Source organism: Haliaeetus leucocephalus, unplaced genomic scaffold, assembly GCF_000737465.1.
Source record: "Haliaeetus leucocephalus isolate CR32 unplaced genomic scaffold, Haliaeetus_leucocephalus-4.0 Scaffold295, whole genome shotgun sequence".
NCBI classification, from domain to species: Eukaryota; Metazoa; Chordata; class Aves; order Accipitriformes; family Accipitridae; genus Haliaeetus; species Haliaeetus leucocephalus.
This window is the reverse complement of record NW_010972731.1, coordinates 4,219,879-4,246,946: the sequence shown is the minus strand read 5'-3', so window position 1 is coordinate 4,246,946 and position 27,068 is coordinate 4,219,879. Positions and strand designations below refer to the sequence as shown.

Here is a 27,068-nt window from a genome sequence, read left to right as displayed (position 1 = left end):
GCCACACGCCGGCAGCCTCCGGCTGGGCACGGCAGGGCGAGAGAGGGGCTCCCTCCCGCCCCGGGGGCACGGTGGGGGCCCGCCGCCATCTCCGGCGTCCCGTCGAGGCCATGGCGGCCATCCAGAACCTGCAGCTGTGGTGCAAGCAGCAGTGCGAGGGCTACCGCGACGTCAGCATCACCAACATGACCACCTCTTTCCGCGACGGCCTCGCCTTCTGCGCCATCCTCCACCGCCACCGGCCCGACCTCATGTGAGTACCCTCGCCGGGCGTCGAGGACGACGCGCGGGCCGCCGGCTCGGCGGGGGACGGGACCCTCCGGTCGCGGCCCAAGGGCCTCGCGGGGCTGCGGTCAGCCCGCCGTCGAGCTGCGGACCCCCGGGCCCTCCGTCTGCCACGGGCCTTCGCCTTCCCTGCGGACGCGGCCCTTGCAGAAATCCCGGCTCCTCCTTGGGAGATGCTGCGGGCCGGCGGCTGGCACCGGGAGCTCTGCTAGCGCCCGCGCTGAAATCCCCCAAGCGAAGAGCTCCGCTCTCGCTGTCGACGTGCTGCTTTTTTTTCCCCTCAATTTTTCCTTTTTCCCCTTTCTTCCCTCCATAGCTGAATTATAAGCGTTTTAAATGCGTCCTTTCCATTGCAAAACAAGTTCAGGCACCGATTTTTGGGAAAGCGTTTCCTTCTTTGCTGTTTGTGTTTGCTTAGGCAGGGCTTTCCTCGCTCAGCCCGACGGCAGCTCAGCCGCTCGTGAGTCGGGAGGCGAGGGCTATTTAAGCAAAATACAATAGAAGGGCAGGGCCTGGCAGCCGCTGGATTCCTGCACATCGCTCGTTTTTCCCACCTAGAGCTCTGTCTGTGGGAGGCAAAGTGCTTTCTATCCCTGGCTGGTGCCATTGCTGGTGCCCTGTGGGTTTTGGCCTGTCCTTGCCCAAATGGTAACATCTGGGAAGGTGAATCGCTGAAGGGGGATGTAGATCCTGCTTCCTAGTTTGGGGGTTTTTGTTGTTTTTTTTTCCTCGGCTCTTTGGACTTTGAGGTGGGGGGGGTTGAAGGGTGAGGTCAAGGCAAGGGAGCGGTGCAAAGACCGCCCAGGATTATTGATTTAAGCATTAGGTCTCTCCCAGTCAGATGTGTCCAGCTGGTAGAGGACCAGGTTGGGTTTTCTGTAGTGCAGTTTTCCTCCTGTTCCTTGAATTCTGCCTTTTTCCTCGTGCTCCCAGGACAGCCCGCTGCTTGGGTTTGTGTGCAGAGATCTCTTACAGGTGTCTCGTTTCTGCTAGAAGCCCAAGGAGAAGATCTCCCCTTGCTGTCTCTGCTCTGTCATTTTGAAACTTGGAAAAGACAGGAGCAGGCTTGGGCAGCAGGAGGTTAGTGCAGGAGCTTCAGGCACACTTTCTCTGTAGTTCCCAGTGCTTGGGCAGTCACCGTGGTGTTGCTGTGTATGGCTTCCTGACATGCTGTTGTGTCCAGATGACTCCAGATATTTCCTTTCCTTCCTTTGATTCACAGTCCCAAAGATACAAAATACCGGGGCAGAAAGGTTGATGTGACCAGGACCTGCTCGTAAATGGACTGTGACTGCTTCCTGGCCGACTCTGCAGCTGACCCATTCGGAGCATGGGTGTAAACAGGGGCTCAGTGACTTGAGAGCTGGAATAATCCTGTTGACCAGTTTAGCGGGTTGTTTATAATCCTTGAACTGTGCATCAAGGGTCGCGGATAGATATACCTTAAAAAAATTCTCCTGTGGTGAAGAGGGAAGGTGTTCCTTGTGGCATCTCTCTCTTCCCATTCATTTTCTTTTACGGTGGAAATTCTGCCTGACTTTTTTAGGACCTTACAGAAGCTCTTTCTGACTTGGACAAGCTCAGCAAAGACTGCCTGAAGGTTAAAGTGAGAGAAGCTTTTATCAGTGACCTCCTACATCAGTGTCAGTGGTATAATGTAGGAAAGCACCAGGTGTATCCTCGGCTGGGCAAAGTCCTGCTGGAAGGAAATTATGCTTTCAAGTGGTTGGTGGCCAGGGCTGCTGGGTATCTTGTGTCAGATCCTGGGGATGAATACTTGTGTGAATTCTCTGTGTATCTGTAAAAGCTTTTCTGAGTATTGGCGGTGCAGGAGCCACTGGCAGAGAAGTGCAGCTGGGTGCACGTGTGGCTGTAACTCCTGCTTCCCAGGGGCTTGAAGTGGTTTATCCTGAGCTCCTCTCCTTGCTTGCAGCAAAGATCCTAGTTGAAGATTAAAAGCATCATGCTGAAAGTAAAACTAGAAAAGGATAATTGGTGTTTGGAGCACTCGGTGTGTTTGCAGAAGCTCTGCTATATAAATCGTTTGCAGAACATGATTCAGTCACGGCATCAGAGTTTTGCAACAGTGTGTTTTCCGTCTTGGTTTACACAAGTGACATTCTTGGGCTGAGGAGGGCAGGGGATTTTTCCTTGCAGGAGCCTGAGAAATTCCCAGGAAAACTTCAAGCAATTACAAAACATGGTCATAATCATGGGCTTCTCTTGTGGGGTATGTGGCTCAGAGGACAGGCAGGTTGGGGTCTCTCCCCCCTTCCTGTTTTTTTGTGGGAAAACATGGAAAATATGATAACTTCTCTCAAACTTGACTGATGTCGGTTTGTATGTTATGAGTGAACAGGGCAGGCTGTGTAAAATTAGACATGCATTTCCCACTCACTTCCCACTCACCCAAGCAAGGATGCTGTGGGGGAGTGGAGACACATGCTGAATTACCATGGAAATCCATTTCGCTTTTGTCCCAGCTGAAGAATGCTTCATAGCCAGCCTCAGCCAGGCACGCATGCTGTGTCAGGCAGGTCCCAGCCCATTTTCTGGGATGATTGTGGAGCCTTGAGGCTCCTCTCATCAGAGGGACGTGAAGCCTCATGGCAGCGTGGTAGGAGGCTGAGGTGAGCAGCTGCCGTGTGTGATGGCGATGGTTGTGCAAGCTCCAGCCATGGTTATAGTGGCCTTGGCCTGATAAGTGAGTTAGAAGAAGCAGGGGAGTCATGCACACTCTCTCGGATATTAACACCAGATGTCGAGGAAAGGTTTTGATTAAGCTCCTTCTCTTCGTCCGGGATCTTGTTCTTTCCCAGACTGTGAGCTGGTGTTCAGCTCGGCATTCTGGAAATTGGTTGTGAAATCCCCCTTGGCAGCGGAGCAGCGGTGGGTGCCCATTCCCCCAGCAGCATTTCCTGGGCCGCTGTCAGCTCAGTGAGGCAGGATGAGGCCGACAGTCACCAGTATGGACAGGGAGGGCCCTGGCTGTGCTGGGGACAAGTTGCCTGCGGTCTCCATCTCCTTAGCAAAAGGCTGGGGTGAAGCAGAGCTGCCACGTGCTTGGCCTCCACGGGGTTGTGGTTTGTGTGACAGGCGTAGGCGAGGGCACGATGGTTCCGGGGTCAGGGAGACTCATCTGTTGTTGGTCACCCCCAGCAAGACCAGAGCAGTGGGGAGCAGGGGTTGCTGCGAGGAGGATGAGCACATGAGGGACATCTTCCACCTGAGATTCCCAGCCCTGTCCCCTCTTCCCAGGTTGTTTGCACCTCTGGAAAGAGCATAACTGAAAGGTCCTATTCCCAGCAGAGCACCCTGGATTTGAACCCTCTGTTCAAGGACTGTGAGCAGGCAAAGGATGATTCACTCTTTTTCAGTGATCCTTTTGACTGCACATATCTTATTGTCTCTAGAGAAAATAGTACAACAGTGCCGAGAGGCAGAAGCTTTTTGGGGACCATCGTGGCTCTGGGACTTTTTTTGCTCAGTCTGCTCTGAGGTAAAGTTTCCAACCGAATTAGTGCTTCCAGCAGCAGCAGCAGCAGCAGAGGTTCCTTCTATGGAAGCACATGTGCTTGCAAAGTGCTTTGCAAGCACTGGGTCTGTGCAGCTGGAGCAGTGGGTGGTCACAGAGATTTGTGGGCATGACAAATGCTTGGCCACTTTTTGCTAAGAGAAGGGTTTTTTGGGGAGCTAAAAACTTCACTTCTAGGCCTGTGCTAGTGAACTCCACTCTGATTTGTTTCCAACACTGGAGGCCCTCTCTTGGGTCAGATTTATATTTTTCACCTCTTCCAATTAATTCAATTGCCTGTGTTTTCTCAGTGGAGAATTCCTGCTTCTCCGTTTGTATTAGCTTTGCTTTCTTAGGATTACATTGGTCCAGAGAGCTTTGATATTCCAACATGGGAGATGTACCGGCAAGATCTATTTCCAAAATAAATATTATATGTAAGCGGTTCACCTGACTAGCCAGGGAAGGAGTGATGCTGAGAGGGCAGGAGGCTCTTGAAATGACCAAGTAACCTGGTTGTTTGCACTCTCCTTTGGGGAACAGAAGGGGATTTCAGACGTTCACTATTGAGAGATTTGGGTTTTTAGGTCTCTGTTACATGCCCCACAGCGTGGAGCTGCACATGCGCTACCACAGCAAACAGCATTCAGCATGGGAGCAAAAGGCACTGACCAACAATAAATAGGTAACTCCAATATGTTATGTCTTACGTGTCAGCATGACCGAGGAAGTTGGAGCTCCCTTTTGCTCTTGCAGATGTTTTCCTGCCTTTAGGATGTCCCTGCTAAAAGAGACTTTATTTGGGAGCAGAACCGTGAGTGAGGCAGAGAGCTGCAATCACCTCCTTCAGCTGTCTCTTAAAAAAGCTGATTTTCTTGCCTGACACAAACCAGGATGACTGTAGCTATTGTTTCACTGAGACTTTTTTTGGCTTGTGATTATTTTTGTTGCTCTTTTAAATCCATTGTCTCATGGAAGGGAAATCCCCAGGCAGGAGCACTGCTTGAAGCAAAACTTCTGCAAGTCCCTTTGATTTTGCACAGGAAAGAGTATATGATTTAGAGGTGGGATGTGTCTTGTCTTTACATGCTTCTTGAGGGAGTGTGACCTTTGGGTCTTATCTGTCATTCGTTCTCTCCTTATCCCACAGAGCAATACCAGATGCGGGAAGCACGGAGGAGGCATAGGCTGTGGCATGATGAACAAACCTGTTTGAAGGCCCCTCTCTTATTTATAATGTAATGCTCCACTTTCTGTACTAAGTAGATAAAGGACCTGGCTTGTTCCTCGCAGTTACAAGTCATGGAAAAAGTTCCCCTGCTGCGATACAGATCATGTGTTTGTCTCATGAATAGGTCGCTGCGAGCCAGCTTTGCCCTGGCTTTCACACAGTTATCCTGGCTCCTCTCAGAGGTGAGGGACTGGCTAACAAGGGTAGGTCCATGTCGGTTGTAAAGGTGCTATGTACAAAAATGCAAAGTTGCTGCTGCAGCCTTTTCTGTTTATCAGTGGGAATTTCCTCTCTGATATCAGCCTTTTGCTTAGCTCTGCGCCAGCAGGTACAAGGATTGTAAAGTGAAACTGGGTTATCAGAAAGGAATTGACCCTGCCGGCTTGCCTGGGCAGAAGGAAGCGGTGTTGGAGAGCAGGGCTGTGCCAGCCAACAATCAGTTTAGTATTCCGAGTTTAGCGAGTGACAGTCAGTTTAAAACAAAGCTGACTGTGGCTGTTTCCTAAGAAAGGAACACACTCTGCTCTGGGTGAAAAAGAACGCTGTGTTGCAGCTCTACTTCCAATAGCACAAACTCACTCTCCCCTGTGCTTTCTTGCCTGTCCTGCCAGGTTCCAGTTTCTGAGTTCCCAGCACAGTGCAGAGAGAGGTGGCATTTGGCTTGTATCAGAGACGGGGAGAGCTAATCTGGGGAGAGGGGAAGAGGGAGGTGATGTCTGGGGACAGCAGTAAGGAAGGATTGTTGACTTTGGCTTGTAATTGCAAACAGTAATTGTGTCTTCCTTTTTAGTTATTAGTTATGATTACAAATCAAAAGTGGCAGCCGTAGGGAAAGGAGAATATGATTTCAACAGGCAACTTTGGTGTTACTAGCTGCAGTATTGTATTGTGGGCAGAGGTATTTCCCAGGCAGATTCCTGATGCTGGTTTTGTGGAGCTTTGCCAGAGGAGAAAAGAGGATTTGAAACCAGAACTTATGTGCTGGTGGAACCAGCAGCTTCTGAGATTGGAGGATATGGGTGCATTGGAGAAGTGTGTGATACATGCAGCATCTGAGGGATCCATACCTCCTTGGAGCTGAGGTCTCTCTCTGTGCGGAGACAACTTGCAAGATGGGAGAAGAGCATGGATGTGACGGGAAAGTACTTCCAGGGAGAGAGTGCTGCAATTCTGGCTTATAGGCATTGGTGTATCTTTTTGAGGTGGGAGAGGAGCAAGGCCTTTTTGGGGAAAAAAACCCACCCCATGAATTAGAGGTTGGTCCTGGCTGTCTCTGCAAAACCCCTGAATTTGCATGGGATGTTTTGGCATCAGCACATCCTGTCTGCAGGAGGCTGCAGGAGTCAGACCAGCAAGGGTAGATGTGCCAAAAATGTGTTGTGCTGCCTGTGGGCAAATGGCTGTGCCTGTTGGGTCTCCTGCATGTCTCTGTCCTGGGAGGTATAGCAGGTCTGTGACTGTCTCGGTTGGGATCTGCCACACTGCTCCCTCTGGAGCATCTCTGAGAAGGCAGGGTGGGAGGGGGTGCTCTGTCCCCCCGAACCAGTGAGGCTCAGAGAGGTTCAAGAAGTTGGAAGTGAAGCAGCTTGCTCTACATCACCAACCTGAGATTTTTCTCTTCTTTCTGTATTTCAGAAACTTCAGCTCCCTCAGTAAAGAAAATGTGTATGAGAACAACAAGTTGGTAAGTGACTTTTAATGTTTTACTTTTGGTCTAATCTGTGACCTGGCACCTTGCTTATGTGGTTTAGCAACAGAAACCCTGCAGATGCAGTGTGCTGAGTGTGCCGTATTCAAATCCTTTGCCTTATTCTGCATGCATCTGACCTTCTGGTTTGAATAGCAATGTCCAGGCTTGCTGGCTGCTTGAAAGCACCCTCAGACTGTTCACACTTCTTCGCTGGCCACACAGTGATGCCTGTGTCCAGTGTGTCCCGTGGCAGAAGGAACTCTGACAGAGATGCTGGAGGTCAAAACATGGAAATGGACATGTTGAGTACGTAATGCCTCTGAGGCATGAAGCAGGAGCTGGGAGGTAGCTGGTGTGAGAGGGGAAGCATAGGGAGTCTCCCCCAATTTCTGCTCATTCCCAGTGCAGGGATGAAGACTGCTGGAAGGTGGAGATATCCTAAAACCTCATCCTGCCTGGACACTTCACTCCAGGATGGGATTTGAGTTTCTCTTGTTCTCTCCATGAAGAAAGTGGGCAGGCCAACCCCCTCCTGCCCTGAATTCAAGCATGGACTTAGTGCTCCAAGGAAGGATTTTTTCCTCCCTCTCATCCTCACAAAGAGAGAGGCAGCGGATTAAAATGCTTCTCTTCCCTTGGCATCGCTCCACACAGCTTCATGGCTGCTTGGCAGGAGATTGGGATGTGAACGAACCACGGCAGCTTACTCTTGTCTGGACTGGAGGAATGACATCGTCTGACGCAGTGAGCTGTCTGAGGTGGTCCTTGCCTCTGGGAGAGCTAAACTCGCACCCCCCATGCTCCTTAGCTTCCGCTCCCCTTCAGCCCTGGCCGTGTTCACAGCGCCTGTGATGGACCCCCCTCTCCCCAAGCTGGGACTGCAGTATGTGAGCAGTTAGTTATTCACACTCTCTGGGGTTCAGCCCTGCGTGTTCCTCTCCTCTAGGTGAGATTCAGACCACACGTTTTTGCCCTTGCGGTTTGGTATTTGGCAGGCATCAGGGCCTCTTTGCCATGGACGGTCATCCTAGCCAGAGCGCTGTGAAGCCCTGAGTGTTGCTCCTTCCCCAGCCGGGCTGATGGTGTCTGCTCTGCTGGCAGCTTTGCTTGTCTCTGGGAAATGAGCTGCACGAGCTGCCTCTGCTGCTTTTATTAATGAAAAGCTTCTTTGTGCTTCTCATAAGAAGAGTTGGTCTCCTCCTTTGACACAGCCCGTGTTCCGCCCCCCCATCCATTTCTTAGTTTCTTTTATGTCCTTTATTTTGCTCTCTCTTCCTTATTCCACCTGCTGTAGGACGACTTGTCTGTGTTGCCCTTTCACTGGTGGTATCCTGCTGCCTCGGCTCTGCCATGAGTGGGGTTGACCCCTCCACCTCCCTGTGGGCTCCTGGGCTGGGCTCCCCCTTCAGACTGCTCTCTGTTCTAGCTCCTATACTTTCTTGCTCTGACTGCCCTTGGGATACGAGTGGATTTGATTTCTCCCAGCACTATTCCTCTGCTATTGTTCGGATCCTCCTTGATGCCTCACTATTCACTAACTTCTTTTCAGGGGCTGTATTATTCAGCTGAAAAAATCTTGTCTGGGCTGCAATTTGCCATATAAAGTCTTCTGCCGAGGAAGAATGTGTCACTTCTCAAGTGCCAAAAAACCCGACCCCAAACCCTAGAAAAATTTCAGTTGGTGACTTTTTTTTTTTCCTAAAGAATTAAAAAAATAGATTAAGAGGAGAAAGGTTTCTAGAGGCCTTGGATCCAGTTCTTTCAGTGCTAATGGTTGGTGGCATGGTGTAGCAGATACAGCAGTAGCCTGTGTCAGAGGAAAGTTTTGCCTGGCTGGCTCAGATGGCCTTGAGTGTATCACTTTGCCTCCTCTATGCAAAATGGGATCAGTGGCACTTACCTCCTTTGTAAAGCACTTGAAGCAGCACTGATGAAAAGTGTTATGCAGAAATAACGCGTTGCTTCTTTAAAGGCCAGCCTGGGCAGGCAGGTAGAGGAGAATGGCAAATGGGCCATGTTAGGTGGTGATCTCGTTGGATCTCCAGGCAAGAGCAGCTCCCAGGAACATGAGGATGCTGTAGGCATAGGGGATGCTACATCCTAATGTTGCTGTCTGCATTGCTCACCTGGTTCTGGCCAAACCAGTTGTGCGCATAAAGCATCCTCCTCTTTGTGGTCCAGGTGCACCTGTTGCACTGGTCTCACCCATGGCAGGAGGTGGCATGACCTGCGTTCCCGCTAGACCAAGAATGTCCAGCATGAAAATTCCACTGGTCAGACCAGTTGTGCAGCCAGTGCAATGGGGAACACTCCAAAGAATATATTAAGTACCAGGTTATGAGACAGGCGAGTGCCAGGCTTGCTGGCAGCTGGGATGACACAGCCGGAGGTAACTGGCTGAAAGCGTTTTTAATGTCAGCTCAGTTACATTTTTACCAGGATACCCAATGGAAAAAAATGGTAATTATCGTGCTGAAGAATAGTGGCTGTTTGTTTCTTCTAAGCAGGAATGGTTGGCTTGTACACCAACAGTGGTGTGTGTCTGTGCCAGAGGTCAGATGCGGAGGGGTTTAATATGTTCAAGTCTTTAACCCTTTCACTGTGGGCTTCAGCAGTAGCCCTTGTCCCTCTGGTCTTGCAAGTGCTGTTTTCCTTTGCTGTGTTGGCATTTCAGAAGGGTTGCTCCAAACAGGGAGGGAAAGGATTTTTTTCCTGTAAGCCAGGAAGGAAGAGGGCTGGAGAAAGTCCTTAGTAAAAGCCCTACACTGAGTTGAGCAAGGGTAAAGTTGCTTTATGGATGTTGCAATTTTTTTTTGTCCTCTAGTAAAGGCTCTTGTTCAGAGGCAAAAGAAAATGGCTTTTGCCTCCTTTGTCTGACTTTGATCCTGCAGTTTCAAAGCAGAGGGCACCACAAAGAGCAATATTTGCCCCAAATAAATGTTAGGCAGCATGGAAATGGTTAAGCTAGAAGGGAGCTAAGTATCAGGAATTCTTAAGCATTATTCCTCTCTTTCCCCTCTCTAGTCTGGGAGAGAGAGCTCCCTCCTGCAGCCCAAGATTTCCTCTTTTTTTCAGATGGGGAAGAGCAGGCAGTAGTAGGCAGGAAGCTTTAACATTTGCACAGCACTCGGAGATAGAAAGCTGCCTGCAAACACCTACCAGCGCACCGTTAATTGGGGAGCGCTCCAGGTTGGGCTGCAAGCCTGGAAGCGAGTCTGCCAGCCTGGACTGACACATCCCCTTCTGCCAGGCGCTCTCCGCAGCTGTGCATATGCAGATAGAGGCAGGCTGGAGGAAGAGCAGGGGAAGCCCAGGTGAGTTCCTGTGCAGTGAGCTACAGCCAGCTTGCCAGGCCAGATTTTTGGCTCCCTGCCTGAATTTTTCAACGTGGTGGCTGGAAGCCATGACTCCGTTGGTTCCTGTAACGGCCGTACGATGTAGGAGTTAAACTGGTGCAGCTGTTCCCCAGTAGAGTTACTATTCGGGGGGGCTGTCTGCAGTGGAGTTTCTTACTTCCAATGAGGAACAGCTCTGCTGCCTGGGCTGGACAAGACCCCCCCTTTTTTTTTTCCTTCCTTCTCTAGGCATTTCGAGTGGCGGAGGAGGAGCTGGGGATTCCAGCCTTGCTGGATGCAGAGGATATGGTTGCTCTGAGGGTACCAGACAGGCTGAGCATCCTCACCTATGTTTCCCAGTATTATAACTACTTCCATGGACGGTCTCCTAGTAAGTACCATATTCCCTGGAGGGGCGGGAAGGTTTGGGGCTTATTTTTGTGCTTTCCTTTGCCTCCTAACAAGCTTGGAAAAGCAAAACAGACGGCACAGAGGCCTTTTGGTACAAGAACTTCAATAGGGGACTTGAACTCTTTACACACTGGCCTACAGTAGCACCAGTGCTTTTGGAAGGGCGCAGGGCTGTGCATTGTTTTTAAAACTAGTGCCTTAAAATTTAAAATATAATCTAAAATTTCTTACGGTCCAGCCAGACAGGAGCACTGAAGGTTCCCCTGCACAGTCCCCAGCTTTCCTGTCTCAAGCACCTCCATCCCTGCTCCAGTCTTTGCCACACTGGAGGGTTGGTGAGAACACAGAGTCTAACAAGGCTGAGCTTGTCTGTGAGGCTGTGCCAATGGAACAGCATCGATGGTGGGGCTTGTACAGCACAGCAGTACTGATTTAAGGAAGTAGAAGAAAATGACCCCCTTAACTGGCATAACTGTGATAGCAATTCTTTCAAACATGAAACAGGCCAAAGAGCTGCCAAGGCATTATATTCACGTACTGGAGAGTTTATCTGGGCTCACAGGAACATTATTGTAAACTTGGTTTATATTTGGCTTTAAGCGCATACAAAATGAAATAAAACGATAAACCAATTTCACAGGTTCCTCCAGAGGAAACTTTAGAAAGTGGGACATGAATAACTTAACTAGTTAAGGTGAATCTAGATGGAGAAGACAGATATGTATTGAAAATGTCCTACATCTTGGAAAGAAAGGACAATTCACTCTTAGAACTGCCTTTAATATCTAAACTCTTCCGCCTTCTCCATCTCTTTACACATTTAAGCATGCTTTTTCTCTCCCTCCACAAGCTCTTCCCTCCCTCTTCTTCATTTTTTGTTTCTTGTTTTAAAACCATTCTGATTGAAGTCAAACAAATTCCACTGTGTTTGTGCCAAGTGGTGGGAATCTGGGTCAGTTTGGGGTCTTTGTCCCCTCCCCTCCAGCATCTTGCCTACCACGTCATCAAGCACAGCACATTTTTATACTCTCCAGTGTCCCGCAAAATGTGCTGGTTGCATTCCTGTCGCTGGGGTGAAAGTGCATTTTCAGACAGAAAATGAGCCCAGCCAGGAATGTGCCCTCTGACAACAAGCAAACTCCTAATACCATTGTCCTGCCCTTCAAATGGGCTCCAGCAGGACCATGAAATAACCAGGACACAGAGATGGCAAGTGGCCAATATTTTATTGGGGTCAGGCATTTACTTGACCAGAGATGGGGGAAGCCACCCATCTTTGTGCTAGGCTTTGGGAATTCGATAAATGGCACAAGTGGGAAGTGAGGGGGCAGGCTGAGTCTAAACCATTTGCTGGGTCAGCTGTCACCAGTCCACTGGTCGCTGTGGTAAAAGAGCCCTGGGTGTTTATTTGGATAGCTAGGTTTCTTGAGAGAAGGCTGCTGGGAACTGGGCTTCCTCTCTGCTCCCTGCCCAGACTCTCTCTGTATTTACTGAGAAAGGTATAATCTCTTTTCAGACGGGTGGTCATTTAATTGGTCGCTCTTAAAGTGAAGCCGAGGCTCAAGTATCCCACAAGGAACACAGAGACATCTCATTCAGAATAGGCAGTCATGCAAAAATAACATCCCCTTGACACAGATGAGTGGTCTTGTCTGTAAGAACTGTGCATGTAGCCTTATTTCCCAGGGAAGTCTCCCTGCACTTCCTAGGGCACGGGGCATCATTCCTTGCTTGACCAAAGTGTGCTGGAGGTTCTCTTTTCTCCGCTTGGTGTGAGTTTCGAGGGTTTCTCTTTCATCTGCAAAGAAAACAGGATTGGGCATTTGCAGGCTTCTTGTGGCAAGTCTTGATTTCCACATCAGCACCACCATGGCACCTCCAAATCTTTGTTGAAGAATTACGCATTTTTAGTGGTCATTTTTGCATTCAGCAAGCCTGTTTGGTCTGTGAGAGTCCCAGCTGGGATGTGGGGTGGATGCCCACAGCAGTGAAGGTTCAGGGTGTGTAGGAAGTTGGACCACAGCAACTTGAACGAAGCAAACTGTCCGTGCTTCAGTTCCTTAGCTGTAATACCTAACAGTAGTGCCTGTTTCAGTGGTGATTGATTCCAGCCAAACTGTCGGCCAGGAACAAACCCAAGGTCTTGTTCACACCATTGATGGATGGTGTTTTGTATTTTTCCACTTTTTCATTCCCCTCCTTGGAATTCCCTGAGAAGAAAAAAATCAGCAGTTTCAGCTGAATGTTGGTAAAGTTCACTCGTTGCCTCTTGCCCTTCACTGCACTACAGAACTGCTTGTGAAGGAAGCCTGTGTCTCCATGTATGCTTTGCATGTTATCCATCAGGCACCTCTGGATCTTCTTGCATTGTAAATTACTCCTAAGCCCATGGGTTTTCCTTATGTTTCCTTAAAATCTTCCCTTCTTCCTTTCTTTCAGTTGGAGGCATGGCTGGAATCAAGCGTCCTTCCTCTGAACCTCAGGAGCAGCCTCTTGGGAAGAAAGCTGTTTCAGAGCCTCCTAAGCCAGTGCCACCAAAACTGCCTCCTGCTCACCCACCAGCCAGAGCTAAGCCAAAAGAAACATCCCCAGTCACCACGGTAAGAAATGTGTTTTGGGGGGTTTTTTATACCTTAAATCTGTTCACTGAGCTAGAATATTAGGCTAGTTCAAGGCTTCTAGTGGTAAGGACTTAGTCTCTAAATTTTCTGCTCGCTGTGGGGGATTTAATCCAGAGGTCTGGTTACTGCACAGGTTCAGGTGGCAGTCATTGGAAAGCCATCAGTCAGCTGGGATTCATCTAGTGGTGAATAGGACATGGGTGTCTTAGGACACGGCTGTGCTGTTCCTAGATCTTGGGGGTGGAGATTTTTAACAAAATGTATTATTTTTGCTAGAAAACATTGATTAAATTCTTGGAAACAGTTTCAAAGCAGAGTAGGGTTGAAAACAGTGTGGAAGAAGGGAAGCTCCTCTCTCAGAAGGGTAAGGCCCTTTCCCAGCAAATTCAAATCAGAGACCTTTGCACTTCAGTTCCCCACAGGCAGACAAAACACTCTGGTCCTTTGACTTTGTGGGAACAAGTCCCCCTTACTCTGTCCTCCTGAGGGCTGTTCCGCTTCTTTCGTGGTTTAACCCCATCCAGCAACTAAGCACCACACAGCTCTCACTCATTCTTCCTGGTGGGATGGGGAGGAGAATTGAAAAAAAAAAGTAAAACTCGTGGGTTGAGACAAGAACAGTTTAATAACTACAGTAAGAATAAAATATAATAATAACAAAATGTAATAATAATATTAGTAGTGAAAAGGAATATAACAAAAAAAAAAAAAGAGAGAGAAATAAAACCCAAGAAAAGACAAGTGATGCACAATGCAATTGCTCACCACCGCTGACCAATGCCCAAGCAGTGATCCACCCCTCACAGCCAACTCCCCCAGTTTATATACTAAGCATGACATTCTATGGTATGGAATATCCCTTTGGCTAGTTCCAGTCAGCTGTCCTGGCCATGCTCCCTCCCAGCTCCTTGTACACCTGCTTGCTGGCAGAGCATGGGAAACTGAAAAATCCTTGACTTAGGGTAAGCACTACTTAGCAACAACTAAAACATCACTGTGTTATCAGCATTATTCTCACTAAATCCAAAACACACTGTACCAGCTACTAAGAAGAAAATTAACTCTGTCCCAGCTGAAACCAGGACAAATTTGTATGAACAATGGGTTAGCAGGAGCAGGGATTTTCTGGATATCACTCCTCTGTCCTGGCCAACTGGCTGTGCATGCCAAACGCTCGCCTACCTGGGGGATTCACAGCTGTACGCAGGGCCATGGTGCTGCCTGCTCACCCACTGCTTCTCCCCACAGAAAAGGGTCCTGGCAGAGAGTGGGAATATCCCTAGCAGCAGTTGTGGGATCTGTAGGAACCATGTGCACCTGGTGCAGCGCTACTTGGTTGATGGGAAGCTCTATCACAGGAACTGCTTCAGGTACAGCTTTTCAAAGTGGGGGCACAGGCCTGTGGGTCGCAGAGGGGCAGCCTGGTTCATTTGGGACTGGAGGGAGAGTGGTGTGGGATGTATTTTTCAGAGTAGAGGCAACTTGGGCCTGCTCTGGACCTGTGCATAGGGGAAACTCTTTGCACAGGTCTGTTTTCATCCACACCTTTCCTACTTCAGGCTGTGCTATCAGCAGCTTCTGTTCTGGTGCCCGAGGAATGTGCACATGGGGTCTGTTCCACTGCCTGCTACCTTCACCCTCCCTGTGCTGACAGTGGAATTGTGCCTGCACTCTCAGCTGTGTGTCAATGGCCTCCCAGTGCTCTGGAGGATGTTTTCTGAGACTTTTGTATCCACAGGTGCAGGCAGTGTTGGAACGTGCTTCTTCCTGGAAGCTACAAAGCTGGGCCCGAGCCCGGTACATTCATCTGTACCAGCCACCAGCAGCCAGACGATGTCCAGATCTCTGGTCTCCGCAGCACCGGCAACAAACCTGAGAGTACCCCAGCCCCTACTGCTGCCAGAGCATTCCAGAAAGCAGCAGAACCCAAGAAAACGGAGCAGGTGTTGAAGAAACCCAGCCAGGAAGGCCTTGCTAATTCAACCAAGCCATCTGTTTCATCTTCTGGAAGCTCTGGCTTCAGAAGTGTAAATACTCCATGGTCCTGTTCAGCTGTAAATAAATCAGATGACTGCAAAGGTACCCTCTTGGGAAATAAAACAGATCACCATGAAGGTACCCCATCAGGGCCTTTTTGGACAACCTCCACAGCAAAAACACAGCAAGCCCGAGAAAATTTTTTGCGGTCATTAGAGTCCTCCAGCAATAAAACCTCTGACACTAAAACCCAAGTCACTACTTCTCATGGCCCTGGTAAAACTGCCTCTGCCAGAACAACTACTGAGGTCAGTCCAGTGAATGCTGAGAAGGATCAGGCACGTAACAATATTATACAGGCTCTGGCTGGATCGAACACCTCTCCAAACAGGCCAGGGGGACTCAGTTCCACTGGCTTGTCAGCGTTCAGCAGGTAAGTACTATTTCTCTTTCCCTTTTTTCTCACAAGATGATCCTTGGAATAACTTGGAAAAGTCCCTGCATCTTTCTTCCCTTTTCCCTGACTGCTTTTGTGGCTGAGATTTAAAGACATGTCTTTGGAACAGAGGCCAATAAAAAGGTCTGTCCTTTCAAAAAGACTCACTAAGTTGTTCTTTTTTTGCAGTGGCAAGTTTTCTCCCAGCAGTTCTCAGTGGCAGAGTCCAGCTCCAAAAGTACAGTCCAGCAAAACAGGGTACACAGCACTAAAACAGGAAAAGGTTACAGACCCTCTGCCCAAGAGCCAGGCTGCCAGCAAACCTGTTGACCCTGTGCACAAGCCAGAGTCAAAAGGCGTCAAAGGTGAGGATGACTGATGCACATACAGCTCTGCCTGGACACAGCATGCCAACTCTATGCCTTTCTCTTGGACCAGTACAATCAATGTGTCAGTAACTCCTATACTTTCTGTCCACATAAGGGTTTTCTGAGTTCTGGTGCTCAACACACCTCCATTTGTCCCTGTGCAATTGCTCCCTCTAGCATGGCAAGTTTTTCTTCTCTGAGGATCACCAAGTATTTGAAGTTGTACTAGCTGTCATCAAATGTTGGGATCATGGTGGATTTCAGAGGCTTAGGTAGACTTTCCCAGAATGATTTTGTGATTGCAGCTCGGACTCACTCAGCCTCCTTGTCCGTTTTGAACTGAGCTTCCACTGTGGTGACTGAGCAGTGGGCCAAGGGATCCTGTTCTGGGGTTCCCAGTGTTTCAACCACTTCTAGATGGCCTGTCTTTTTTTTGGGCCAGAAGCAGTATCTGTCTGCAGTTTGCTGTGAGCTTGTGTGGTTTTTGTCTCTCCACCTTCCTACCCCATCCTTTGGTCTCTGAGATCTGAGCTGTTTGTGTTATATTGCTGTTGAACGTGCCTGTTCATTTACACTGCAGCTCTGTTTCTGTAGCTGCGTAGGTTTTAAAGCATTTGAGCTGAGAGGGGCTAAATGCCACCAAAGTTATTTACTACCTATTGTATGTGAATCTGTCCTTGTTAAACTTGTTGAACTGGTGCTAGTTTGCTGCAATAACATCATAGTATCTACCCTAGTGCATGGCTTATCTCCTAAGATTCTCCTGTGACTCAAATCTGGCTTGTTTCTTTTTCTTGGATCTGATACTATCTTGCTGTGTTCCTTTCTCTAGGAAGTGTGAATGTTGGTGAAGACAAGTCTGAATGCCCAGCAGAGTGGAGATCTCGGTTGAAGCCTGTAGCCAACAAGTAAGTGTCTTGGAGCCAGTGGCTCTCCATGACAAGTGAATGGGGGTGTCTGTGCTTGCACCTCTGTTGCTGCAGGTCTGTGTGTGCAAAGGAGGGAAGAGCTCCTGTGTTTTAATGCTTCTGTTTTCAGCAATTTAATGGAAAAGGCAAAGGCTTTCATTTCTGGGGAGGGAAAGCATATTTCAAATCGCTGGACTCTGATTAGAAAAATGTGACCATCCCAGCTGGAGGTCCAGCCCAGGATGTCCAGAACTCTTCCTGTGGACCATTCTGCAAGAGGGATGGTTTCCTACCTTTGTCTTTCTTCTTTGCAGAGACCAAGGTGGCTCTAAGAAACCTACTGATAACTCCCAGGTGGGAACAGGGAGCCCAGCACACAAGGAGACAAAGCCAAGTCCCTTAGTTGTCCCATCAGGAAAGCAGGACTCTGGTATGAAAGATATAAGCTTTGCCTTCTTTTTGCTAGTCGGGCAGGGGACAGGCATTAGTGCTGCAAGGCACATGTAAGGAACATGTTGGTGGAGACTGTGCCTTGCTTTCAGGGACTTTTGCTCTTTGCACCTGCTTTGGCCCTGTGGTGCCTTTATTTAGAGAGCTGTCCTTCCCCAAGGAGAGGGACTTGGTCGTCACAGGGTGCCCTTCTTCTGCAAGACAGCTAGCAAGATTTCGCTTACTCTGTCTTGCATGAATGTGTAATGGTGAGAAATCTTGGTGATGGTTCCCAACTGTTTATTCTTCTCCTCCACCCTTCTCTTGTACTCTGGCCTTGTAATTGGTGGTTTCTCCCTGTTTCCTTTGGGCTTGTGCCCCTTGCTATCATCAAAAGAGGAGAACTAGGACTAGAAATGAAGGTGGCTAGTGGTGAGTGCCAGAGATGCTGGGCAGTAAAGGGATTTTTATGAGATGAGGGTTGAAATTTCTTACCCAAAACCTGTCTGTGCTTCTTAATCCAGCTTCATCTGGTGGATTCATGAAGAAGAAGTTGATCCCCAGCTCACATCCTGTCAGGAGCTGTCAGAATTCAAAGCAAGGCTGGGAAGACCCTGGGAGCTCTGCCAAGAAGGAGGAAGAGGGCAACCAGTTGAAGAAAAGCACTGCCACATGTAAGGTCTCTTCTGCCTGCTTAAAAGCACTCTCTCCTCTGCACTGTCAGGGAACAGCCTAAGTGGTCAGTATGGGAGATGTGTCCCCGAGTTTTCTGTGGCTAAGCCTGTGGCTGTTGTCATGGGGGAAATATCTGTGTCATTAATTTTATTAGCCAGCTTGGCCTAAGCAGGAACCAGCCAGGCCAGAGAATTCAGTGGGAAGGGAAGAAATTAAAACAGGGATTTGTCAAAGTCACTGCCCTGTCATTCTTTAGGCTCAAGGCTATGAAGAGGACCATCTCCTAATTTGGGGAATGGGGATCTAGTTGATGTCTCTGTTCCTCGCCAGTAGAATGGCTTTGGGAAATGAAAGGAATGCAGAGAACTGTCAGCCAGGGACTCCAGCTGGCGGGACCCATGCCAAGGCTGCTGCTTCTTGGACTTTCAAAGATGTCCTGACCAGTTCTGACCAGTTTGTCCCTACCCTTAATCCAGTTTCTAAATCCAGTTTCCATCTTTCTAAAGCTTAATGACTTAATGTTGGGGGGTGCCCGCTATGGGAAACTTTCCCAGCAGTCTCCCATCATTTTTCACGTGTGTGCAAGTCTGCCATCTGAAAGGCTGTTCTCTTGCTGCTGTCACTTGGCAGCCTGTGGATTAAGGACAGACTTGTTGCTCCTCTGTATATGTCTTTACCTCAGCACTCAGAAAGCTGCTGTGAACAGTCAGCTACCCTTCCTGCCCTTAATCCTGTGTGTGTTGTGTGGGGCTGTAGATGGTGAGCATTTCTGTAGATCATTTGTTTTCTTTGGCGTAGGTAGTGTTTTCTATTGAGAAAGGAGGCTCTAAGGCTTTCTTGCCAACTGTCCTATTCCAGTTTGCAGGCAAGCAGCCAACCCATCCTGTGTCTGTCAAGACAGAACTTGAGGATATCAGGGGATATCAGACCCTGAGCTGGTCAGGAGAGTGTCATTTTACTAGCTGTTCCCCTCCAGTGACCTTGGTCTTCTCATGATCAGTGGTGCAGCTTTCTGCCTTGGCTGGAGGTGCTGCAGAAATCACTCAGAAGGAGCCTGGAGATGCAGGGCTGTGCTGGGAGAGGGAGGTGTTGCTCAGGCAGTAGCAGCAGACTGCTCGTGGCAGGCCTGATCCCTCTTGGAGGAACCTTTAAGAGAAGTGTGAGTCACAGGTACTGTACAGGGCAGCAAACCAGTAGCATCCAGAGGGAAGAGTACCCTGACAGAGGCCAGCAGTGCAGGCACAACACAGCTGATTGCTACATCCAGCATCTTCTCCTTTTGCACTCTTCCTAGAAAATGCAACAGAGCAAGGGCTGTGCAGTTGGAGACCTGTCCTTGAGCTCTTCCTTGAGTCAGCACCAATTGCCAGAGATTCTCATGAGGCTCCCCTAGTGTGTCTTTCCTGTTTTTCTCCTTGTGTGTGCTGAGCCTGCACCACTGCTGCCTTTCTTATAGCCATACTCTTTTGATACTAGAGTTTTCCTTCCTTATCACATCATCCACGTACGCCTCTGTTCTCTCTCTGTGGTAATTATCCAGCCCAGCCCCTTGGGTATCCGAATACCTCACACTCTTCTGTAGTTATCCTTGCAGGACAGTTGGGCAGAGGAAGCTGAGGCACAGTGGAACAAATACACATTGCTTAAGAATTGATTTTAATAGGTGTCCAGGGCCTAAATAATGCTGTGTAGTGGGGCACAAGGGACTTCTCACTTAGGAAGTGTTTTGTGGAAGGAATTGAACCTTAGTTTCCTGAGATCTATGCTAAGGTCCCCTAGACCATCTTTGTTTCATCAGTATTTACTGATATTTCTTTGTACAAGAGCACTAGAGGGGCATTTTTAAGTATATCTCGGTGTTTCCTGCAACAGTAACCCAGTATTTTTGTTCTGTGCTTTGGAAGCTTAATAAGGGGTGGCTTTTGCCACAATAAATATCTTTTGAGTTTTAACAAGATAATGAATGAACGTGGAGGTCAATATTCTCGGGTGCAAGGTCCCAGTTTAGGCATTGGAACAGGCTGCCCAGAGAAGTGGTTGAGTCACCATCCCTGGAGGTATTCAAAAAGCACATAGACAAGGCACTTCAGGACATAGTTTAGTGGACATCGTTGATGGTTGGACTCGATCTTTAAGGTCTTTTCCAACCTAAATGATTCTATGATTCTATGATTCTGTAAGTCACACCTGAGTTAGGTTACTGCCTGTGCCCTGGGGACGAAAGCAGCACCCTGTGACCAGAGGGTATCTGAGCGTCCAGCCATGAGGAGTAAAGCAGGCTGTGCTGTTTCCTGCGGACACATCTCTCACCTTATCAGGCGTGCCGATGCATGTGTGTCATCAGTGCCCTCTGTTGGGTGGCAGGGACCTGTTGTGCTCTCTGGTGGTGTAGGCACTGTCCCACACCACAAAATTATTTAAAGTTTGTTGTGGCATTCTTTGGTTTTGTTTTTCTCCCTTCCAGTTAAACCCTCTGTTCCAAAAAGCACCCAGAGCCCTGAAGCAGTGTCCCCAACCAAGGTATGGCTGGAAACCAGGTATAAGGGGAACAGGCTGGGGTTGTTGGGTATCCTGCTGGAGTGCTTGCCAAGACATATCTCAGTTTGTCTTATTGGGAGGGTTTATTTGAATTCCCAGGGAAAGGGTGAAAGGTTCTGGGGCAGAGACAAGATAGACTGCCGGTTATCTCCCATGCAGGGGGACAATAGAAGCTGGAATAAGACAAAGCCAAACAAAATTCTGGTAGACATTGCGTCCCACAACAAAGAAGGGAGAATGTCTGTGAATTGACAAGTGTGAGTAGATGTTATCACTCACAGCGAATGTATCACAGCACTGTAACATTGCAGTGGCCACTGCTCTGTTAGGAGCAGCCAGCTCTGCATCTCTGCTGACTTGGCCCTTCCAGGACGTGGCTCTGCAGTTGGGCTCCTTATGTCATTTCCCATCTTTATTGGGGCTGTGACCTCAGCAGGCAGTCTGAGGGCACTGAGCTGTATTTGGTCCTATGTTTGTTTTCCTAGCTGCACCCAGACTACCTTCCTGAGGAGGAAATCCAGAAGAAGGTGTGTGATATCGAGAAGCAGCTGGATGAGCTGGAATTGAAAGGAGTAGATCTGGAGAAGCAGCTGCGTGGCTGTGAAGGAGGTAAAGGAGACCAGGGGCCAGCTCTGCTATGGTGGGGAGGTGCGAGGCTCATGTCCTTCCCCTGGGCATTCTTCACTCCATTTCTAGGAGCTCATGCTACATGTGAGACACCAGGTTGCCAAAAGTACCTGGTATAGCAAGATAAAGCCTTGGGAATTTTGAACCCTCTCTGGCTATTTCCTAACCTATTGGTTGAGCAATATCTTGTGTGTATTTGGCTGAGGATCAGGGAGTTTTGGGAGTGGAAGGCTGCTATTGATCTGGCTTTTGGATCCCAAGCCAGACTGGCCGTCATGGCTGGCTCCAGTTTCACAGGGCTTAGTGAGTTCATTCAGAATGGCAGAGTTGAGCTGGCCACATGGAAGATGAGCTGGGTGCCATGTATCAGAGTACCTGTGAGCAGCTTCCCTGAATCTGTAGGGAGTGATCTGTATCCTTTCCCTTGTACCCAGGAGTACCAAAGATGAGCTGTTTTCACTTCAGGTTGCCTGTGGCTTATATAAGTTATCCTCAGCTCTCTCTCAAGTGATTGCGTGTTTGAGCCAGGGTGACTGAACTGATGCAGCTTCTAAAGGGGTCTTGCACTTTGATTCCTTTGCAGATGAGTCTGAGGATGCCCTCATGGTGGATTGGTTCAAACTGATCCATGAGAAACAGCTGCTGCTCAGACAGGAATCAGAGCTGATGTACAAGTAAGTACAACTAGAAATTCACCTGTCTGCTTGTGCACTTTACCTGTGAGCAGTAAGCAGTAAAGGAGAGGAAGTGTGGCAGCCCCCCCAAAATAATGTGCCAATTGGTGGGATGAGGAGGGCTTGAGGATATCTCTGGGAGAAACGCCAGCATCCTGATGTATTAGCTGATAGGCCTTTGAGCACTGATTAGCACCCAGGGTCTGTGATGAGTTTGTGGGGAGGGAGACCTTACAAATATGATGAAGATTTCCCTCGACCCACCCATACCCAGGTGGTCAGCAATGCAGAGATGAGGCATAAGCACAATATAAGAAAGGTCCAGACCTGGGGCATGAAGGGGCAGTAACTCATCATTTCTGTGGATCCTTCCAGGATGAAACAGCAGAAGCTGGAGGAGCAGCAGTGGAACATTGAGATGGAGCTGAGACACCTCATGAGCAAGCCAGGTAGGGACCGGCTGCACTGAGAGTCCTGCTGGCCCCTGGCTGTGTGGAGCACTCCACTCTGCATGTCAGACCTGGGATGTCCTTCAGATCTGAATGACACTGCCAGGGATTGCAGTTTCACTGCGGGGTGTCTCCTGACTGTGCTGTCAAGCTGTCAGGTGCAGACTCTGTAATATCCAACCCACCTGTGCTTTCTGAGGGGATGTAAGATGTGCCCCAGAGCATGAGGATAATAAAATTTGGGCCTGTGAGAGGCACTTGCTGGAGCAGGGTGGAAGCAGGAGTCACGACGGGGAGGTACTCGCCTATAGCTGTGACATGGGCTTCCCTTGTCTTGTGCAGAGGAACTGAAGTCACCCATGGAGAAGAAGCGAGAGAAGGAGCTGCTGGAGTCATACGTAAACACGGTCAATGATCGGAATAGTATTGTGGAGTGCCTGGATGAGGACAGACTCAGGTGAGGGCCCTCAGATGGTGGGAGATGAACCAACAGCAGGGATGATTTCCATCGTACTTCCTCTGCTGCCCAGGCTGTAGAGGTGGATGAATGGTGGTAATCCAGACTTGTGCTCCATGAGAGGTGGGTGGTGACCTGTCACCAACCATCTTGTCCTAAATGCTGCTGCCATTGATTCCTTGGCAGCTGTTAGAAACTGAGATCAGGACCGCAGCCGTGTTCAGTGCTCTCAAGCTAATGCTGCTCTGAGGACAAGGGCTGTGAAAATGTAGAAGGCAGGGGGAAGAGAGGGAGAGGCTGGAGATGGCAAGGATGGAGGCAGCATGGGAGCTGCAGGAGGACTCTGGGAACAAGAAGCCAGGAATGTGTTCGTCTGCTGCAGAAAGTGAAGGAACAGCTGTAGCTGAGAGTTGGATCCTCCCCAAGTTCAAAGGAAGACTGCTGTGTTAAGTAGCTGGATTTGTGCCTCCTGTTGCTGTGAGCAGCCTCCATTTCTTGACCTAAGGGCACTGACTCCAGTTCAAAGATTCTAGCAATGCCCAGGCTTTTGGCTCTGGTCTTGCCCAGGCCTGAGGAGATAGCAGCATGTTTGTCCCTGATTACGATGAGAGTACCTCTACAGCACCCCAGGCTCCTGGTGTCTCAACCTTTACTCATCTCCTCCAGTATGGTGTTGTCTCACAACTCAGAGAACTCAATGATTCATAAGCCAGCTGGGGGAAGGGCCTCCCTGTTGCAGTGCTGGACTGCCATGGTCTGGAAATCCTCGCACAGGCCCTTGCTTTCAAGGGAACCAGCTGCAATTTGCTAGTGTCTAGGACTCCTCTAGCTGTTTTGTTTGGTTTTTTTTTTCCTGCACCCTTCTCAGAGCATGCTATGGAGGTTGCTCATTTCTGACTGGGGGAATAACAGTAGTCTTTGCATGGTTTTCAGTGTCTACCATCTTATGAAACAGCAAAGTTTTCTAATGCCATGCGGTTCCATTACAGAGAGCAAGAGGAGGACCAGATGTTGGCAGACATGATCCAGAGGTTGGGTAAGGGCCCTTCCTACTCTTACGAAGCTGCACTGGGTGGCACTGGGGCTGCGGGTCTCAACCTGCTCTGTGTCTGCTCCCTCTCCTGCAGATGGATCTCTTGAGAGCCGGGAGCCAGAGAAGAAGAAGAACAAGTTCCGCTTGTCCAAAATATGGAAGCAGAAAAATAAGAGTAAGGCTCAGGAGTGATGTTCCTTTGCCCAGTGGCCCAGAGAGGGCTATCAAAGGTATGTTCCTTCCTCACTGCTGCTTTCTTGGAGCCATGCCGGACTGTGATGAGGCTTCTCTGCTCCCTGACATGGAGACTGCAGGTTTGCGGACCAAAGGGACAGTGTGAATCCCCTCTGGCCCTGGTATGGGGCCCAAGGATACTTTTCGCAGAAGATGGACTTTTAAGATTGTTTTCCTTCTTTGGATCTAGCTCAGTGCTGGCTTCAGCCTCGTTGGCAGCTCAGGAGGGCAGAGCTCAATTTGCCCATCCACTGCTCGGGTCATTCCAGTCCTGAATGCAGGAGCATGGCACTGCATGTCGCCCCACGGTGCCCCACTCATCTCAGCCAGGGCTGCACCAAGGACGCTGCGCTGGTCTGCAAAAGGGCCATTCTGCCTCCCTTCCTCCTCTGCATGTGCTGTGGCTCTTTGGCCAGGATCAGAGATGCAGAGAGGGAGGTGCTATGGGACAAGAGAGGTCGAGGGTCTCCCTGTTATTACACCAATGCAAACTGGAGCTGCAGGCCCCACAGCTGGGGTGAGGCAGGGAGCAGAACCACCTCTGTATCTATGGAGTGGGATGTCCTAGACCCAGAGCGGTTTCAGCAATAGTGCTCTATTTCCAGATCTCCTTTTGGGAGTTGCTGTAGGCTGTTTTCTCAAAGCCATGAGGGTTGCTCACTGCTTCATTCCCTCTATGGGGGAGATTCGTAGCTTCCTTATTTCTCTGACTGCACAGCAAAGCAGGGTTTTCATTGTCTGTGGCCGATCCTGCTGAAAATGAACAGAAGTCTTCTTTTAACAACCTGGTGCTAACTGGGAGCAGAAGGGAATTAATGGTTTTGCCTCACCCATGAGTCTTCTGCATGGGACCAACATTTCAATTCCTGAGGCTCTGTCCCTGGACAGCCAGCGCCCTCAAGGGGTGCTGCGGTTCACCTTGGTGAGACCAGGAGAGTAAGAGCAGGTCCTGGGCTGTCGGCAGCGAGTCTCTCTACTCTTCCCTCGGTCCAGTGACTGCAGCCAGACACTTGCCCTGCGTGGCAGCATCCTCTCTTCCCCGTCAACCTGGGGAGCAGGAATGGAGACAGACAGGGAAAGATCAGATTAATTCATGATGCCTCTAGCTCCGGTATGTGTGGACTTCCCTCCTCCCTCCAAGCCAGGTACTTTGAGGTTTCTCTGGGTCCTGTTCTCCAGCAGGGCCTGGGATTTTGCACGGAGGAGGTTTGCTGCCCGCTGTGCCCTGTGGTGAAGCAGAGGCGATGCGTCCCTTACCCACGAGGTGGCAGTGGGACTCTCTGTCCCAAGCAGCCCGCCCCGGGCACCGCAGGGGTGTGCTCGGTGAGGTACCAAATGCCCGAGGGGGTTCCTGGTGCCCACAGTGTGTGCCATGTGCGTACATGTAGTGGGGCACCCTGTACCTGCCTACGCTTTTTTCCAATAAAGAATTGCTGGAGCAAATCTCGGAGTCCCAGTGCGAGTTTGGATGTGGGTTACTGGGTGTGGGCTGCCCGGGTTGCTGTGAGCAGTGACGATCCCTCTCCGGAGCTGTGAGTGGTAGCAGGAGCTTGGCGTACCTGTGATGGAGAGGGTCCCCTGCCCAGAGCTCGCAGACCAGCTGCAGGTCCTGGGAGAGCAGCAGTGCCAAGGGGTTTCTCAGTGATTTCGTTTACATGTCAAACTCCCCCTGGCTCTCAGGTAAGTGTATTTTCCCCCTTGCTGCTTTAGCATCACAAACGTCCCCAAGCCTTGTGAGATCCCAGCCTAGCCAGCAGGCTGGGGGAGATGTGAGGCAGAGCTTGTTCTGCCGTAGTTGTATGTGGCATTGGTGACCCAAATGGCTGAAACGCAATTTCATCAGGTAAAACGCTGATGGAAGCACTGTCGCCACACTCTGCTCCGTGTTGGCCCATGCTCGCCCAGAGGGGAAGGCGAGCTGTTTTTGGGAGACGTGCTGACCACAGGGGCTGGTGTGCTGTGCCTTGCCATCCAGGTCTGCTTGTCAGGAAGCTCTTTCTTTCCTGGGGATGTGTGTAAACATGCAGGGAGGAAGGAGGGCCCCTCTTCCAGACTTGGGCGTTAGCAGCAAATCCCCAGAATTAAACCTGCCTGTGTGGGTTGCCAGCTGAGAGGGAGGGAGCTGAAACCACCTCTGCCAAAGGAGAGAAATACCCTTGCTAATAAGTGGGTCCCCCTCCTACAGCTATCCCAGGCTGTTATTATTGCTGGGCTTTCATCTTTTCAGGCTGAGATTCTCCAACCTCGATAAGTTTAGGCTGTATGTATTTGGGGGTGGCAGCATTGTCCACACTCATCCAATCCTTCCCTCTCCAGGAGGCACAGTGCAGTTTAACCTTTGCCCACCTCGAAGGCAGGCAAGAGATGTGTCTATGCAGGAATGTGATCAAAAGATGCTTAAGCAACAACCCCGGGGGCCCTGCAGTGGCAATGCACGCGTGGTTTGACCTGCCGTAGGGTTTGCTTTAGTGAGAACGCCAACTGCTGCCAGAAAGCAGGCACTCGTTACACCTGCTAGATACGTGCTTACCTGCCTGCAAGATGAGGTTTTGAAGGGAAAACTCTGCTGCTTCTCCCATCTGGAGTCTGTTGGGGAGATGATAACCGTGGTCTAGGGGATATGAGGCTCACCTGGAAATGCTGTGTGGGTTTAAAAGGTTTACATGGTCTCTAGGTAGAGAAATATTGCGAACGAGAGTGGAGACAGGGCCCCAGCCTTCCTCGCCATGCTACCGGGAACGGGAGGTTATGCGCTGGTGTGAGGCTGACTTCAAGACTGACTTCAGTTATTTTCTACACCAAAGATGAGCGGATAAATAGTGGAGTGGTGATCCAAATGCATCCTGCCCAGAGACCCAAACTCTTTTCTGTAGAAATGGAGTGCTGTCTGGTTGTGGCCAGGGTCTACTAGTACCAAGCCCCGTAGAGCCTGCCGCAGCCCCACAGCTCCTGCACGCCCAGACAACTGCTGATCGTGAACATGAGGACAACCCAGCTTGTTCCTCCTTCCTCTACCTTGAATTTGGGACTCAAAGGATTTGCATTTCCACCACTCTCCTAATCCAAGGCTTCAAATGAGCCCTAGATGAACTAAGCTGTTGGCTAAGGTGGAGAAAGGGAATGGCTTTTTTCCAGCCGGCTGCTTTCAGCTGAGCCGATTCCCCCGCCTGACCCCC

The 27,068-nt window shown here is 49.7% G+C and overlaps 1 protein-coding gene across 2 annotated transcripts; it reads left to right on the top strand.

Annotated features, from left to right (window-relative positions):
- Nucleotides 1–57: 57 nt before the first annotated feature.
- MICALL2 (MICAL-like 2) lies at nt 58–25,152 on the top strand. 2 transcript variants are annotated; one of them, XM_010570276.1, is made up of 17 exons: nt 58–253; nt 6,666–6,714; nt 10,305–10,446; nt 12,906–13,066; nt 14,336–14,457; nt 14,826–15,497; nt 15,690–15,865; nt 16,701–16,776; nt 17,091–17,206; nt 17,730–17,879; nt 20,345–20,400; nt 20,904–21,027; nt 21,629–21,719; nt 22,095–22,168; nt 22,511–22,625; nt 23,615–23,661; nt 23,753–25,152. In XM_010570276.1, exons 1-17 carry the CDS (start codon nt 111–113, stop codon nt 23,848–23,850), a joined length of 2,412 nt encoding a protein of 803 aa, XP_010568578.1. In that variant the 5' UTR covers nt 58–110; the 3' UTR covers nt 23,851–25,152. The 2 variants fall into 2 exon arrangements, with proteins under 2 accessions (XP_010568578.1, XP_010568579.1); XM_010570277.1 differs by lacking the exons at nt 58–253; nt 10,305–10,446 and having other exon boundaries at nt 6,678–6,714.
- Nucleotides 25,153–27,068: the final 1,916 nt, after the last annotated feature.